An 18,267-nucleotide genomic window follows, 5' to 3' on the forward strand; every position below is an offset into this window, starting at 1 on the left:
TTTAACACCATTCATGCATATATTTGGCTTAAAAACCGAGTTCAGTTGAAGGTGAATCTTTTTTGATTAAGTAGTATTATTCTTTTTGGTCAAACGAGCCACAACAAGTGAAATTAAATTCCGCACTCTCTGACATAGACCATTTTTACAATTTATAATTATTGACGACGTACGAAAGTGTGCACTAGCAGTTTGGCAACAGAAGTACAGCATAGTGCTAAAGCTTGTCAAGCTATACAAGCGGCATTAAACAGCAAAGATCGTGAATGCAACCTCAACAAATTGACTTTCAAGATCTGCCTGCATTAGCGAGTGGCCCAATATTTAGTGGCCATATGTATACATGTATTTAGGTTGCAGCCATGGACGCTGCCGGTGTTTCGGTTTAACTATTGACCGTGTTCCCTGGTGACACAGCCAAATGCGTCAGTGGTTGCTTGTAGTGAAGGCAGGGTTAGGGTTAGGGTTAAAAGTCAGATCTGTGCATCCCTACTCCGTGTACAAATGATTGTGTCCCAACCTCATTCATTCGTAGCGAAATTCTCGGTTGACACTGCTATCCTCAGTTTACTCACAAGCAGCTCCAACATGAGCATCAACATCCAATATCAGCTATAAAGCTGAAGTAGACAGGTCTGTTGACTGGTGTGATAAGCATAACTTGCTCAGTAATGTGCGTGAAATTGAAGAAATTGTGTTCAATAGGTCACTTCCTCCAAACTGCTTAGTCAAGTGAAGAAAGTCGTCCTTTAAATCACAAGGTTAGCGATTCGATTCCCAGCGCTGCGTGTCTCAAATGTCCTTGAGAAAGACATTGAAACCCAAAGTTGCTGTGTATATCTTTTCAATAACACATGCATAAAAGAAATATGTGATTTATCAGACATTGTGTGAATTGGGTCGCGATGGTCTGTCATTTTTAAACAGCGTGTCCCCAGAAAAAAAGTTAAGGAAACACTGAATTAAAGTGTGTATGCTTTGAGATGTATGCTTTGAATTTCCGTAGCCCTTAACAGAGTGAAAGGCTTGTGATTAATTGGATTGTTTGTTCTTCATCTTAGGCTGATGTTTGCACATGTTTTTATTCAATGTGTTTTAATGTGATGTCTGGACTTGACACAGAAACTTTCCATTCTCCAAGACAATTTTCTCCCACGGGAGACCATAAAGTAACCTTAACCTTGGCACACAGCCTCAGTCAACCACATTTCATCGCACACACACACACACACACACACACACACACACACACACACACACACAGCAACCAATTACAGGGTGGCTTAGATTCCCATTTGCAATTGCCAAGCAGCTGATCCTGTCAGAAGATTGGATTGATCCCATTTATGTCATTTAGGTCCCTGGAAACTAAGTAATTAATAAGAAGTTACTGCCACTCATTATAAAATGAGCACAATCATCATGCTTCAAGGTTATTGAGGTTCTTGTACAATAAAAACCAAACTAAGCGACAGTAAAATCCTGAATGTTTGTTAAAGATTGAAATTAATGTATGCATTAATTAGGCATCCATTAAACACAACCTGAACTATAGATTTTAAATGGTTTTAGATAAATATAAACCACTAGCTGTGAAATGACAATGAGGATTGTCATTAAAAAAAACAACTTTTGCATTACATGTTGAAGTGAAAAAGAAATCCTTTTTTTACTGTAAGTAATGGATTACAAGTTTGAAGCAATGACAACAAAATGAAAGGATTATTCCAACATCATTTGGTTAATCTGAAATAGAATTAACATTAAACAAATTTTGGAAGAAAACTGGTCACAATCCAATTAACAACTGGTAGGAGACGGGAAGGCTTACCACTGCCTCCACACCCTTATTGTTCGCATTACTCCCTGAACTTACAGTGAACTTGGCCACATTATCAAAAACACTAGGTCATAGGGCTGAAAAGTGTAAATGAAGTTTATATCGCCACATATTTTGTATATTAAAGTATTGTATACACTAAATCGCCATGAAATGTGATTTAAATACAGTTAGTAATACGGTAGTTAATAAATATGCCTGGAATTCAAGTTATTTGCAGTGGTTGTTGAGGCAGTCTCATACACGCTGAAAGTTCAGAGCTTATCACACTGCACAGCTGATTCTGTGCGTGTGTGTGTGCGTGTGTGTGTGTGTGTGTGTGTGTGTGTGTGTGTGTGTGTGTGTGTGTGTGTGCTGTTTGCTCCACTTTCTCACGACAGATGCTGTAGAATCTTGTTTTGGGTGAAATACTTGCAGCTTGATATTAGAAACCATGAATCCAGCGTGTTCACCAGTACCTCAAAGCCATCTGTCGCCATAGCTTGGATGGCTTCCAGGTTTCAACATACGGTACAGTAGATGATGTGTGATGATGTTTTCTGTACTTTAAAGCTGCTGCACGACTCAATACATTTTAAAAAGTGTCGTAGTGACAGACCCACAGAGAACGTTTTAGCATCTTTCAGAATTCTTTTGGTTCCTCTCTCACTGTTCTCATCAATCTTGTTTCCAGCAGTAGTCACCTGTTTACTTACTCCACACCAAATAGTAGACACATTTAGTGACTAGCTGGTTAACATAGAAGAATATTTAGCAGCTATAGAGCTCGATATCTCCTCAGGAGTTGGTGGAGACCAAAGCAGAGCTTAAAGGAGAGTGAATATTAGATTTACATCCACCAGGTGGACACAAACACGACTCCAAATTCATTTGAATGTTGCTTGCTGCATGTTGAAATCTGCAACAGAGAGTAATGTCACAGACACACACAGACTATGTGTCGTCGGTTCTTCAGCGCGAGTGAAGAATTTGGAGTTCTTCTAATCATATAACAAATAATTAAAACTGCTAATACAATACGATGTTTTTTAATCGAGGCAAGTATTTCAATAAAAATACATTCTTGTATCTATAGATGAGGAGGAGGTGACCGCAACAGTTGCCCTGCAGAGTCTGCAGAATCCTTTTTACAGATGAAGCATTCCAGTTTTTAACAATTGCTCCATCTTTTGGTCCCGTTTATATAACTGTGCATTTCTTCACTGAGGTTTTCTCAGCATGTAATTTGGCATAAAAGGGGAAGAGTACGCTGACAAGTTTCTGTTGACTTTGCAGTGACACGGCCTTTCATTAGCAGCTGTGCTGGTGAGCATGTGGAGAGCTGCACTGACATTCGCAGTACAATTTAAGTGGCAATTAATATCCATGGTACATATCCGTTGTGCCGGTTGTCGGAATAATAGGCAAGAGAAAGGACTGTGTGAAGTTTAAGGTGATGAATATGTAATGTATCGAGTCACGCAACTGTCTTAAAGGAAACAATCCTTCGTGTATTTTTATATATTGTTGCTGTTCCCATGGGAAATTGAGGTCATACCAGAGCTTGAGCATCTGTTGAGCTTTATTATATATGATTGGTTTGTGCAGCAGTTATTTCCATCATCCTATCAGACCCCAATTGACCTGAAAGAGCTCAATGTAATCTCCTAATACCATAGTTGGAATTCTTTCTGCATTTTTTTTAATGTCATCTTTTGAATTATTTTTCAGACTTACATACCATACATTTGCAGGCTTTGGACAGATGAGCCATCTTTTATTGCTGTGGTTAACGTCTTATCTTACCATTTTTTGTCCCTTGAGTGTCACACTGAGCATAAGCTTTGGACACAGTCTCTAATTTCCTATTTGCTGCATGTAACAGCTCTGCTTCAAAGTCACATGCAGAGCAGCCAGAATATTCCCACTAATCCCCTTATTAAAAACCCACTATCTTTTTTTTTTTTTTTTTTTTGCATCACTGGCACATTCATGTGTATCTCAACCTCGCATCACATCCTGTGCAGCGATTCCCATCATAATATAACAAGATCAAAAGTTCACTTAAACACAGAGCGTGTATGTGTAAACACACAATCATATGCGTACAGAAACTGTATCTGCGTGTGGAAAGGAGCTTTATGGGCACACAGTAAATACACAGAAAAATAAGCGTTGTGTGTAAACACACAGAGCAGCTGGGAGACAGACGTCAATCACCCACCCACGCTGGTCATACAACCCTCTCTCTTCCAGTCCGTGACTACTCGCAAATAGACGTCTGAAACAACGACGTCAACAAGCTGGTGGTAAAAACGGAAGACCCCAATAAAACCAGTAACCAGGAGACACACATTATATTTTAATTACAATCTTCATGGAACAAATGGGCCTTGAGTTTTTCCATTCTGTTTGTTGTTAGGGAGCTAAAGCTGAAGGATTTGGGGAAATAAATAAGCAAAACAAATTATGTAACATGGATGTGCAACTACAGGGCTGAAACTAAGCCATATTTTTATTATAAAGTAATATATTTTTCAATAAAGCAAGAAAATAGTGAAAGTACCGCTCAGAAGAGAAGTTCCCAGAGCCCGAAGTGATGTCATCAAAACACTTGTTTTGTTGCAAGTTATTAAATTTGTAACAATATAAAGAAAATGCTTATTTGAGAAGCTGGAATTACAGAATATTTTTGCTTTTTCACTTGATAAACAACGTTAAAGCTGCCAAAATCAATATTTTTATGTTAACGATGGATCAGCTGACTGTGTGTTATGTGATCGCCGATAGCAACAAAATTATTATCAACTGACACTGCCGTCAATGCGCTAATTTTCTGTTGATTGACTAATTATTGCTACAGAACTTACTTATAACTACTACATAACATAATTCACATATTCAGCCTCACAGAAATGAACACATACATTCACGATGCAGAGTGTAGAACAGGGCCATTCAACTTCAACTGGGCCGGATTTAAAAAGATGGGCCAGACATTTCAGCTGCCTATTTCTAAGTTTTTTTAAGCTTTTGGTATATAGCCACATCAAAAATAAATAAATAAAAAATACGGCAAATTAATATAGTAAAAAGCTAATCTTTATTGTTTCGCTTTTGAAATAAATACATGTATATTTTTGGTCACATATCTGACCCGGACACATCACAAAGTGCAGAAACGCAATCAAAAAATACACACACACACACACACACACACACAAGCCCCTGACAGTGCTCATTCTTTAGCACATAATCCTACCCTTCACCCTGAACACCACATGTCTAACCTCAACCCTTCACCCAAAGCTGACATGAATCCACTTCTTATTCTGATTACATTCGTCTAACCTCAGCTGTGAAAGAACTGAGACTCGGTCAAAATGACCTCATTTTGCAAAAATGTCCTCAGTTTGAATATCAAACCGGTCCTCACAGGGACAGGGGCACTCACACACACACACACACACACACACACACCAACCTGTCCTACAATTACAGCGCAGGCAGTAATTTGGACTCTTGACAGGATGATTTAGCTCATGTGGGATTAAAGGACACAGATGATGAATGAAGGATCAATTACTCATTTTGGATCTGATACCGTATTCAAGCCTCTGCACGGAGTAATTGACAGCATCTGCTGCGGCCCATTCTGACACCTAATTGAATTACAAAAGAAGGGGAGGACAGATTCTCGTGTGACGCACAGCGCTCCAAACATTTTTTGCCGCCCTCAGCAGGGGAAATGTTCACATCGTCTGGCAACATCATCGCCATCTCGCTGAGAGGCCCCTGAAGGCCAACTATGCATCCCTCAAGTAACGTTCCCATCCTACGGCAACACTGGGGGCCAAAATCCTTCTGATGTAACTATTTGATTCAACATAAATCATCAAATCTAATCCAGGGGATTTTTTTTTAAACAAAAATCGGAGGTACTTTTATGTTGTGGCGAAAAACAACAACAACCAGCAGCTTGGCTCACACTTCTCTCACCGTTCCAGTCGTAATAGGATGAGCTCATGGTTTGATTGCCATGGTGACATTACATCCCAATCCGGAATTCCTCGTCACAGATGATGGATTTAAAAAAAAAAAATCTGCATTCTGGTTCCTTTTTAGTTTTTGTTTTGAAAAATAAAAAGTAAAAAACTAGAGGAATTTGGCCCGGGGACGGTGCCGAGCCATTTCCTTCTGGATAAAGCAAGTTTTATCATCTGACTCCGCTTGATACACTTGAACCACTGTCATTTGTCCTCTACTCCCTACGGTGGTTTTATTTTGCACCACCCATGTGCTCCAACATCACATTTCACCATTTTCAACAGCGCTGATCCATTTTTGATGGAATGCATGTTAAAGCATTACAGCGGTATACTTCAGAAACACCGAAAAGCCTTTTTTTTCTGTCGTCAGTTTGGTAAGAATGTACCTGAAGGGTTTGCATATTCTGCCATGGCTATAGTCTCCCGACATTAAAGCTACATAAAGTGAGAGTTCTGATGCAAACAATGAATCAAACTATGACTGTGAAATGGGAAACAGTTGCTATTGCTGCCAAACCCCAAGTTAATCAACACAGCTACAGTATTTCCGCCCCAGCGGAAGTAAACAACTGGCTGGTAAATAAACTGACTTCGTAAATATGACACCAATTGCACGAAATTATAATGTTGGTCTGTGAACAGTTAAAATCCCGGAGCAACTTTAAGTCATTTTGGTGACGAACACGCCTCGATGGAGGAGCTGATAGCATCAGAGCTATAATACATTCTCAGGAAACCAGACAATTTGTAACCAGCCCTTAATGGAAATGAATCCTCGAATGCCATCCTTAATGAGCTCATCCTTAATGAGCTCTGATTGTGCACCACTATCAACACATCCTCTCATTAGAGCTCAGCTGTAGAGGACCATCCTGTGACGCAGCTCCATAAGGGAAACAGCCATTCAGTCCACTAAATGTCCTTCCTTATGTAAACGTCCATATAAAGAGAGGAAGAGAAGTGTGTTGTGCCGTCATCTTCTTACCTGTGATATGCTGTAACTGACTTTTTTTTTATGTGACCACTTAACGTCCCCGCCACTTGCCTTATCCGCTTTTACTTCAGTCAGTGAACAGCAACGCCAACAAAGCAGAAATGTCGACTCTGGCGCCGAGTCCCACAGAGGGCTTCTGGTTGAAATTTGATTTTATAAGATATTCGTTCGCCGAGTCAGCAAAGATTGTGTTAATAAACGTCCCCCGAGCAGCGACGATATTATCCACATCTACTCACACGTACAGTTTTATCACGGCGCAATATTTCCCACAAAAGATATCAGATTATTTCTTTCATAATGCTACATATCACAGGAGTTATTTCCCATATTATCAGAGAGACTGAGGCTTAGACTAGGTCCCTGAGCACTGAGCAGCAAAAACATCTAATTTCCTACTCCTTAATTCCCTATTGCTTTTGGACGGCACCCAAAGAAACGCTGGAATGAACCCAAGCGACGTCTGAAAGTGTGACAAAAGACAATAATCACGAAGAGCATGTTTATGGGTCATTAAAGGAAAGCATACTGTGATGAGGAAATCTCACACACTAAGCTGTTGCTCATTAGAGGGACGCGTCGGACTCCACTCACTACTTAAAAAATGTGATGGACCATGAAGAATGTGTCATAATCTGCCTCTTGAGAATTAGTCTGTACTGCTAAGTGTGACTTTGTATCAGCTGATAAAGGCTATTTAAAAGCGGTTCCCTCAGAGCTCTGTGACTTCCTGTCGACCTGTCCAGGCTGAAACCTGCCTTCGCTCAGCTGGGATCTGCTCCAGCACCACCCCCCCCCCCCCCCAGGACCCTGAATAGGATAAGTGGAAACAGATAATGGACAGATGGATGGATGGATTCTCTCTCATACGGCTGCAGGTAAAACAAAGTGCAGGCGTCACTGACACTCATGCAGCCACAATAAGAGCCCTTAACGACGCAAGCCTTTACAATAGTCCTATTTACTCTTTATATACACAATATTACCTCTTCACTGTACAATTGTAACGTCTGTTCTTATGCAATCCTCTGTTCCTGTTCACATTCTTTTCATGCCACCGCTCTAAATCTACAGCTATCGTTTAACCTCCTTCACAAACACCTCCATCATTTGAAACTGGTCCTAAACTGTGCAAAGACAAACATGGATGTTGTTTTTGAATGACTACGGTGGTTCCTGAAAGTGCTTTCTTTCCATTATTTACGAGACAAATAAATTGTTGAAGCAGTCTCTTTCCTGTATAGTTCCACTCTCAAATCACTCAGCCTGAAGATTCCTCACTGGAGATGGTTGTGGGACACACCAGCGCCAACTATACAAAAATAAATCTGGCCTGCCGGCTCTTTCAGTGAGGAGGGATCAGCATTTGTTTTTATTTATTTATAAAGCTAATTTCCAAAAGCCCCCCATCTCTCAGCTCAGTAGAAGCCATTGTAACCGCTCACAGGGAGGAAGCTCTGCTTTTTGTTACTGTGTCCCATACTTGGAATATGCTTCAACAAAACTTTAAGGTTGACCTCATTTACACCGCTGAGACAATTTCAAAGTTGAATTACTAATCTTATTGATCGTATTGTCGACGCTTTTAACTTTTTTTTTAAATTTTAAATGATATAGCCACATATTCTTCTTTTATTGCCATTTCATTTGAATTGTGTCTGTATTCACTGTATGTACCTCGGCACCTGATGAGGGTTCTCCCTCAAAGGGATTTCCGAGGTTTTAAAAAGATGGAGGCAGTTATACAAAATGGATATTGAGTTAAGTGATCTTAAATGATGCCAAACAGAGACAAAGAAAGACTAAATTGGACTCATGGCTGCACAATAGAGATCTAATAGTGGGAAATATTCATTGGTGATTAGACTGAATTACATGGATGAGCGGCTGTTTTCTCAAACAAGCAGTCAATGGGCTGTTAGCGCACAATTGCCTATATCCACATCGAGATAAAACAGAGGCCCATTAGCTTTCATTTGTGTCAACCTGATGAATGTCATCCAATATTCACGTTTAGCACCTGAGGGAAACGTCTATCTCCTCAGCAGCTGAATGCTCCATTGTGTTCACCAGGTAGCTGCTACCTTTGCCTGCCTGTACTCTATAGGTACTAGGTAGTGTGTAGGTGGTTTATCAGTGAAACAGCTGCCTGCTGCTGGAGAAAAAAACACTGATGAGGGCGTTAAGAGTGGAACAATAGAGTGACGCTACACAGAGCTAAAGAGAACTGCACTGAGGTGATCATTCTATGTCGGTGTGTCAGTATGAGGTGTGTTAGTATAATGTAAAAAATATTTATTAGAGCTAATCTAACTTAAAAGATCTTCATAAAAATAACTAAATATCAGCAACCAGTCTTATCATTTCTTTGTTTACTATTCAGTTTACTTTATATTGAAAGGCAAATAAAAACTGGATATAGAATGAAGGAAAAAACTAATTCAATCATTTTCCAGGGTGAACAGTGTGGCTTTATCTTTTCAGATAACAAAAGCAGAGTGCGGCTTATTTCATTAGGATTGTACTGAAGATCGCTTAAGCTTCTACTGCCTCGAGTCACACCCTGTACGTGACTTTTTTTGCGGACCCATGAAAGAGTCCCTTTCTCTCCAGCGTCAGCGGTGATACTTCGCCTCGGTTCGCTCCACGCTGGATCTAACAGAAAACATTTCTCGCTACTAGTTGTTGCATAACGCAGACGTTCACAGAAGGTTTCGGCGGAAAATCAGGATGAATCTTGTCTTGTGCAGACTGAAGGAACAAATGTGTGTCTCCGCGAGTGTCTTCGGAAATACAGATTTAATGGTCGGACTCAAGTTGTTTTTCTGTGTCCCTGAACAACAAAACTGTCTCTTACCATTTATGCATCCTGCTTTCATTTTCTGACAGAGCTTTTAGATGTTTCCCCCAAATTCTGACACCTCTACTCCAAAATTAGGGCGATCGTATCAAACAAAAAGACTTGTAGTTTTCCTATTTTAGACTTGGACTTGCTGGAACCATAGTTGCTAATTTTACAATGACAACATGCAGCTCAGGATTATTGTTAGATTGTTATGCCCTCACTTCTTTGCTTTGTAGTCACTAAAATAGCTTTTCCCATACGACGGCGCAGTCCTCTGGAGTGTTTGTGCAGAACAGCGCTGTGTCTCAGTGATAAACCGCATCGCTGAACCCAGAGACGGAGGCCTGATAAGGCTGAATGGAACAGTGCTCACAGGGTGGCATCAAACGGCATGTGTCTGCCGTAATAATCCTCATTACGTGCCATTCAACTGAACAGGACCGTTCGCTCATGGAGAGTGACGAGGCTTTCTGATGGAGCTGGTTTCGTGTTTGTCCACTGGCTGATTTTAGACTCATTAAATGTCTTCTTTTTTTTTAAAAAAAAGGGAGGAAGAATCTGGAAAATTAGGTTTCTCTGTTTTCTTCTTTTCAAATGTTCTATCTGAGGCGGATCGACTGACCCGGCATATTTCTCTCTCTTTTTTTTCCCATCGGTGCCTTGCTTTAACGGTCATGCAATCTGACGCATTCACAGCTGGAAGCTGCTGAGTCCCACTACAGTCTTCCACTGTCGGCCACTGAGTAGCAATGGTGGACTAAGTGCTTTGTTCAAGGGCACCTTGCGAACAGAGGAGAGTGTTTCTCCCCCCTTCATCCCCCCCCCCCATCCCTCACTCCCCACAGTTCTGTTTCCCCCCCAACTGGAATTAAAACTGGCACCCTTTCCCATCACCCAGCCAGCATCTCTAACCTCTGAGCTCCCGCCGCCTCGTGTATGTGTGTCTAATCAAATAGTTGCCGCTCTACAGTGAGCACCCTACAGTATGCACGTGTTCTGCACAGTTCCCCTCGGATGAGCTTTAGGTTCTACTTGATCTCACTGCCCTAAACTTCCCGCGTGCGTCATCCACAAGCTCCTATCGAGCAGAGAGAAGTTTTCACTGTACAATATTGTAAATGATTAAAAATAGCACAGGAAGGCATGGGAAGAGGAAGGGGGGGGGGGGGGTTCGCTGGAATGGTGGGGATGGAATCTCAAATGGCTGCAAATATGCTCTCTTGTATGTATAAGTATTTATAGACTCATTATGTCTTCCTCTATAAGTCAAAGCCTGCTGTCCTCCACTAGGGTGAGAGACAGACAGAGACAGAAAGAGAAAGTAAGTTAACATGCAGAGCGGAGAAGACCAGATGCCAGATAAAACCATGTCAGGCTGGTCGTTGCTTAACTCTTATTCAAATAACAAGCTGAATTAATTTTGCCCACTTGGCCATCATATAATCTGGAATGCACAGTGTTTGTGTGATAACCGTCTTGTTGCCTGACTGGCTTGATGGAAAGGGCTATTGGCAGAATTCCTCTACAGGTATGCGGTCTGACAACATAGCGTCCTTAGAGAGCGATGGGGTGTTGGATCAGAGTGATGCAAGCAGACAGGGTGTCATGGAATATGAAGCCTGGAAGGGTAAAATTTAAGTGAAAAGAGAAGAGGAAGAAAGAAAAAAAAAGAGAGTGTGTGCTTGGGAGGAGGAGGAGGGAGGAGGAGGGAGGAGGAGTACAAAGAAGGTGGGAGATCGAAATGAGGCGCAAAAACCTGGCGAGGGGAATGCGAAACGCTGCGCAGAATGTAAACCAGGAAAAGAAAGAAACAGGTGTTTTCTGTGGGGAAACAAAGCATACATTCTTATCATCCACACCGCGTATACAGCATGGATTACTGCAGGCGGGCTTTGTGTGTACAGATAATCCGGCCAATTTTAGAAAGTCATGAAATCGTCTAGAAGCTGAGGCCCCCTTGGCAAGAGTAAGTCAAATGAGCGCTTGCTGCTGGCTCAATGTTTCTTTCTCAGATGACACTGGAAAGAGGCCCAATACCCTGCGAGACAAGGGGGCGCCTGCTAAGACTGCCGTCAGATATGATAAAAAAAAAACAGAAGATCGCAAATGATTTTTGTGATTAATGTTACAAACAAACCCAGTCTCCCTATGACGGAAGCAACAAACTAACAGGACTAAAACAGAAATCAGTCTTTCTTTCTAGAATATGAATGCAAGGCTTCCGCTTCTGTCACCGCATGTCTGCTTCGCGTGACAGGCTCTCACCAATCTGCTGCCTTTATCTCCGCTATCACGTGCCGTCAGGCTGAGGTCGGCAACACAAACGCCATTAACATCCGGCCGCACAGTCCCGACAGCGCTAGCTAATTAGATCTGTGTGTGATCTGATGTTTGAGTTTTTTAATCTTTGTGGAGCGCTAAAAAGCCCTCTTGACAGGAGGAAATAATCTGTACAAAGTAGATCTCCAGGCCAGGCGTAAGTAAAACGTGTACGGTTGGTTTTTTTTTGGTGTTTCAGGACACACAGGAAAAAAAAAAAGAATGCTGACTGGAAGTTATCAGGTGCAAAGCAGCCTCGGGGTTCGATTTCTTCTTCTTCTTTTTTAACGTGTTCCGGCTGAACCCGGGGGCATTAACTAATCTATAGCTGGGAGTTAAGTGCCTCATGAGTTAAGGAAAGAAATCTATATCCTCTCCCACTCAATGTTCATTCATTCAGCTTGGGAGAACTATAAATGAATTGCAAAGCCACGACCTGCCTGCTGTCCTGGGTCCCCAATTAGTCGGTGTTTTTCACCCGCTGTGCCCTTTCCTTTCGGTTCTGATACCGTTAAGCTGCTCCACCACACTGTGCCGCCCCGATGATTATCACAGCAATCACCACGGACACCGACAAACCCAGTGAGCAGCTAGAGCTCCCCGCGCAGAACGTCAGCCAAGTTTGGGCTTTAATCAAACTTATTACCTCATTACTTTGTGTTTTTCTTCAAATTCTAATGGACTCCGGGATAAACGCTCAAATTCTAACCCAATATTTCCATCGGGATGGAAAGCACCAAGTATGCGACTGCTCTGAGATTGTGTTTGTTTTATTGAGAGTATAATGTGATCGTGTCTCGGCAAAAAAAAAAAACATACAGAGGATACCAACCTGTGGCCTTTTCCGTTATCGAGGGCCCCTTAACCGGCCCTAAAGGGCGACTGTGACACACTGGGTTAAGAAGGTCGTCTGGTAACCGCAAGGTCGACTGTTTGATCCTTGCCTGGGACGTGTCCTGTGTCCCTGAGCAAGACACTGCTCCCCGGGCGTTTCTCAGCAGCCCACTGCTCCCAATAAGTTGGTGATGGGTTAAAAGCAGAGGATAAATTTCATATATGTGTAAAAAATGTATAAGACAATAATTAAAATTTCATTTCTTAATGAGGCCCACTTGAACTCTTGCTAAATACTGTTAGACTTTACACGCAAAAGGAGGGAAATGAAATGTCCCCTCCGTGTGTTTCATGACAAATAAAGACTCTTTTTTTTTTAAATCACAAATTGTTTCTACTCTCTCAACCCGCTTGTCCTTCAGTCACCGTGGGTGAAACCGTAGCGGCGTCAGCCAAAGGGGGGGGGGGGGGGGGGGGGGCACAGCAGGGTCCACGAAAAGGCAGCATGTCATCAGAGGTGAGAACACATGATACTGACACCGCTGGCAGAGGAGACGCTACGCTGCGGAGCTCCGCGATGCCTGCAGACACGCTTAACAGAACTCGTCATCTAGACTTTATGATATAAGCTGTTGTTTTGTTGTTTTTGCAGGGAACACACAGTTTCAGAAAGTACAGTAAGTATTGAGTAAACACAGATGGTCACCGAGCACAGCAAGATTTGGGAAACTGTTATAGTTGGAGGACTAAAACTGGAGGTGTTTAGAAGAAAGATACAGATGGCAAGGTGTTTCAGATCCAAGTGAAACATTAAGCAAAGTGACCGTAAACCAACTTTTTCAAGTAAATAAAAAGAGCATTTATGCGTGAGAGACATGAGTACTTTCTTTCCTTAGGCTCCGTTCTGGCGCAACGCATTCAACCCAAGAAACATCCCAGGTTTGATCACCTCGCTCATGCAAAATATATATATATATATATATATATATATATATATATATATATATATATATATATGATACAGTCTGGTCTAAAGGATTACAGTTTCTCACAAAACAAGTCTTTCAAATGGTTTCCCTCATGATGAAAACAAGACAGGATGCTGCCAAATCAACATGGACTACTACGTGCAACGGTCCACAAAAGGGGATTTGTTTTCATTTCACAGTTATCTCTTTATTGAGCTCCACGGCGCTGAGCCAATTTCCTTTCTCCGAATCTCCCGACAACGCCGATGGATATGTAGGAACCTAATTGGAGGCGCATGCAAATATCACTTAACTCTGCATTAATGCCTCAAAATATGCATTACAATGAGAGAAATAACACTGTAACAGATACCAGAGGTGTAACGCTCCAAAAAAGAAAAAAAAGAAAAAACAAACAGAACCCGAGCCCGCTGTATCAGCACACTGAGGCTCGTCTTTGTCTGTCACTTCGGACTGTGATCGGTACAGTAGATTTAAACCTCCAGTTTTCTGCCTTGGGAACAATCAGTAAATAGAAAACGGGGATGATGTGACACAAATACGACTTTTCTGCTCTCATTCACTATCTGCTGTCCTGTCTGCTACAACATTACAGTTTGGCTTAAAAACAAAACCACTTGGTTACGTTTAGGCAACAAAAGTACTCGTCCAGGGAGAAAGCCCTGTGCTTTTTGACCCATCCATCACCCCGACCTCCACCCTGCGCGGACTCCTTTGAAACTTATTTGTGATACATTCCAAAGCAAACATAATCCATGTGAATCTACCTAAAAACGTAACGCCAATTGTGGTTCTGCAAGGACTACTGACTCAAAACCTTGCAGGGACGCTACCCTGGCCATCACGGACGGCTCTATCCCGCGAGAAGAAGCCAAGAGCGTCGTCCTGAATAGAGAAATCCACGCAGTCTACGGGACGAAAAGGCATTGCGACAGCGTTCACACGGGGCGTGGCCTATAGGCGATACGGTCAAAAGCTTCTGTCACTGTATGGCTCATTTCATATCTCGATAATAAAATAAATAAATGTAAAGCAACTTTTCTGGTCATATAAATAGGTTATCTGGTGATTGTTCACTCCTGTGGGAATGACGTACTTGACAAATGCAAAGTACAGATTCTCATTCGATTAAGAACTTTAGTGCAAAATGAACAGTTTGAAGGGAAACAAAGACAAAAAGAATAGAAGAAAAATGAATACATATTTCCAGCTATACACTGACTATGTTTAAACGCATGCAAACAAATAGAGAGTAATCAGATCAAGACAATAGTTTGATTTAACTACGCTGGGGTATTCCTGTAAACAGAATTCTTAATAAACTGAAGTTATTATGTGTTAGTCATTATCATTTTCAGACGATTTAATTGTGTTTTACGATATCATTACACGGTCAGGATAGGACTCCATTGAAAGACGATGGATTATCACACTGAATTACCCCCCCAGCCCCACAGGGTCTGGTCTTCTCTACTGTTGTCATCAAGGAAAAGCTACATAACACCTCGTCACGTTCTATCCCATGAGCTACCGTCTCACTCAAGTCCAACAGCAAGCCAGAACAGTCATTTGAGGCCGTCCCTCTTCCGGCACGAATTTGAAAATGCCCTTATCTACAGCAGAACAGGTGCATCTAATGTGATTTATTGGCACCGGGCTGGGCTCGCAGCGCTCGTCCTGTTTCCAGCGGTGCAGCTCAAAACCGCTCGGCGTGTGTTGTTGGCTTCCCGTTCGCTCGCTCACCGCTGACGTCGGGGGGATTTGGCCGCGCGCACACCGCTGCAGAACGTGAACACGACGACTGCCAAGTTCACCACTGAGTATATTTCATTATTTCATCCCCTTGTTGTTCAACTGCTGCGAAATCTCTTCGCAGCTTTAGTTCATGCCAGGGAAATCTATTCCCACTTGTATTTCTGGGTGAACAGATTTCGATCTTATTCAGCAACAGGGAATTGAATTCTTGAGAGAAAATGTGGCAGTTAAAAGCCGCTGCTGAAAGTTTAGATTCCCACAGATAAAGGCTAGTAAAACAAACATTAACAGCCAAAACATTCCAGCAGTGATGGAAGTTTTTTTTTTTTTTTATGTCAATCAATATGTCCGCCAACTTGCATGCAATTTGCCAATGGCTCGTCGAACAGTGAATTGTAAGAGCCTTAAGTTAGGCATGCACGTCTCTCAGAAGTTTAAGTAGCGAATACGCTTCAAAGGCATGGACCCGAGGAACCGCGTCATCGGCCTGCGTGGGACTTGTTAGTATTCACGGACAGTTTTGCACAAACACAATTATGAGGTTTTCTTTTTCCTTTTCTTTCATCCGCGCCTCGTTATCCCTCAAAAGTTGGGGCTTTTCATTGGGACGCTTCGCCTGAATTCAGCGTGGCAAAACAAAAAAAACAAAAAAAACATTTTATCACCAAATGAGCCGAATAAATAAATAGTGATTGCAGCTTGTAATGCTCAACCATGTGCAACATTTAAGCGTCGAATAGGCAGATAATATACGTCAGCAGCGTGCTCGCTTCAACGTCTAATGCTGCTGCATTATTACCCCGTTAGTCACGATTCAAAGGAACAACTTTAAAGTTTTACTAAATGTGTCTCTCCTCTTGTGTCATACTGTGTTTCGCAATTTGTGTGTTTTGTGAGCAGCTCTCTTACAACAAATATTCAAATCCAGAGCCCGTGCAGAGCTGCACGTGCGTCTTTATCAAATGCTGATAATCGCAGAGCAATGGGTGCTTGCAGGAAATCATCTCGTTGTACATCCATAGATAACACGTAATATCCCTCACTGTGGCTCTCCATCATGCGTGATGGAAATCTATTCTGACCCCAACATTTCTGCAAGGTGAGTGAAATGATAATATGGGGGGGGGGGGGCATTTAGCAAATCACCCGACAACCTCCAGATGATGACAGCCGCGATACGTGGAGCTGCCAGGTGCACTTCTCCGCGCGACAGAATACCTCTTGGGTTTTTTTTTCCCAGCACAGCTCTGTCGACTATTGCATTATGAGCGTGTTGCCACTTCCACTGAGCGAGACAGACACTGCTGTGTCAAGCATGTCCGAACTCGAGGGGGAGGGCGCGCGCAATTTAATCCACAGCCTATCATTTTAATGAAATTCACGGCGAAGTGGCGTGAATAACAATAAAATACATAATGTTTTTTTATGTTTAAAACACACGCACGTGACACACATCGACCTGGTAATGCATGTTTATTTACATGATGAAATTAAATCCCCTGGCTGGAGTAACCTCAATAGGAGAAGCCCGGGGCAGCATTAGTGTAAGCAGCGCGCGGGGCTTTCCCCGCGGCTTCCGTCACATCGGGTCAATAATTATCGCAGAGAGAGTGTTTCTTTCATGCTTATACCGCAGCTCGGTGGAGGTCAGTGACATCCAATCTGCTCCAGAAGTCGAGGTCGAGTTTCAACTGTCCATTGCAATCTAAGCCCGAAGGCTGCTGCACAGTAACCGCACATTTCAGAGCAGAAGCTATGAGGATTTTATTTTATTTTAATATTAAAGTGATCCAACATAAAACAACAATAACTCCCCCACTACGGTGTTGTCGGCTACTTTGACAAGCTTATACCGCGAGCGCAGATGCATCTTAATGGGGGCTCGGATTTGTAAAGACCAGCTGATGGACAACCGTTAAAAATGTCAACAACAACAAAGAAACAAAAAAGAAGAAGAAAAACAAAAATCATCACTCACAACATCACCTGTCTGTAAGCAACAGAATGTGGCACCTTGCGAAAGCATTATATCATAAAAAACAGTATTTTAGTCTCAACCCATATAAGACTGTTTAAACATTTTGAGTTTTTTGTTTTGCTTTTAAACGCTCCATCGCCACACATGCCCCCCCCCCCCCCCCCCCCTCCTATCGGACTTTGACTCACCTGCATTCCTGAGCTTCTTGTTCCGGTACACGGAGAAGATGACCAGGAGATTGCCCAGGATGTCGACAACGATGGTGAAGATGAGAAAGCACCCCAAAGTTGTGGAGACCCACGGCGGGCGGTTCAGGACGGTGTCACTGGGGTCTGTCGTGGAGCTGTTCAGGTGAGACCCATTTATAACCATTTCGCTGAACTTTCCCAACTGGCCCAAATTCAAACGCGCCTCGACTCCCCGAGGTCGTCTCCTAACGCCGGGATTTCGGAGGCAGCCGGTGGTGGGATACTAAAGCCTCCCGTGGCTTTCTTCTTCATCCTTTCCACGCGCGCTTCTCCTCCTTTTTCTCCTCCCTCCTTCTTCTTCTTTTTCTTCCTCCCCCTCGCGTGGACTTTGCCCAGTTTACGTGGATCAGCTCTGGTATTCTCGGTGTCACTCCTGCGCCCGTGTGCCATTCACTTTGTTGGTACGCATGTGTGACATGAAGCTGCCAACTTGCCAA

The 18,267-nt window shown here is 42.5% G+C and overlaps 1 protein-coding gene across 1 annotated transcript in view; it reads right to left on the reverse strand.

Moving 5' to 3' along the window:
- Positions 1–18,267, reverse strand: part of mtnr1aa (melatonin receptor 1A a) — a 37,219-nt gene extending 18,952 nt beyond the window's left edge. Inside the window, exon 1 of the mRNA XM_068727608.1 lies at positions 17,771–18,267. Within this exon, the coding sequence (XP_068583709.1) occupies positions 17,771–17,954 (184 nt within the window). The 5' untranslated portion in view covers positions 17,955–18,267. The remainder of the gene's footprint in view (positions 1–17,770) is intronic.

This window comes from Cebidichthys violaceus, unplaced genomic scaffold (genome assembly GCF_023349555.1).
Source record: "Cebidichthys violaceus isolate CVI_PGR_0920_01 unplaced genomic scaffold, fCebVio1.0.p SCAF_4, whole genome shotgun sequence".
Taxonomy (NCBI): Eukaryota; Metazoa; Chordata; class Actinopteri; order Perciformes; family Stichaeidae; genus Cebidichthys; species Cebidichthys violaceus.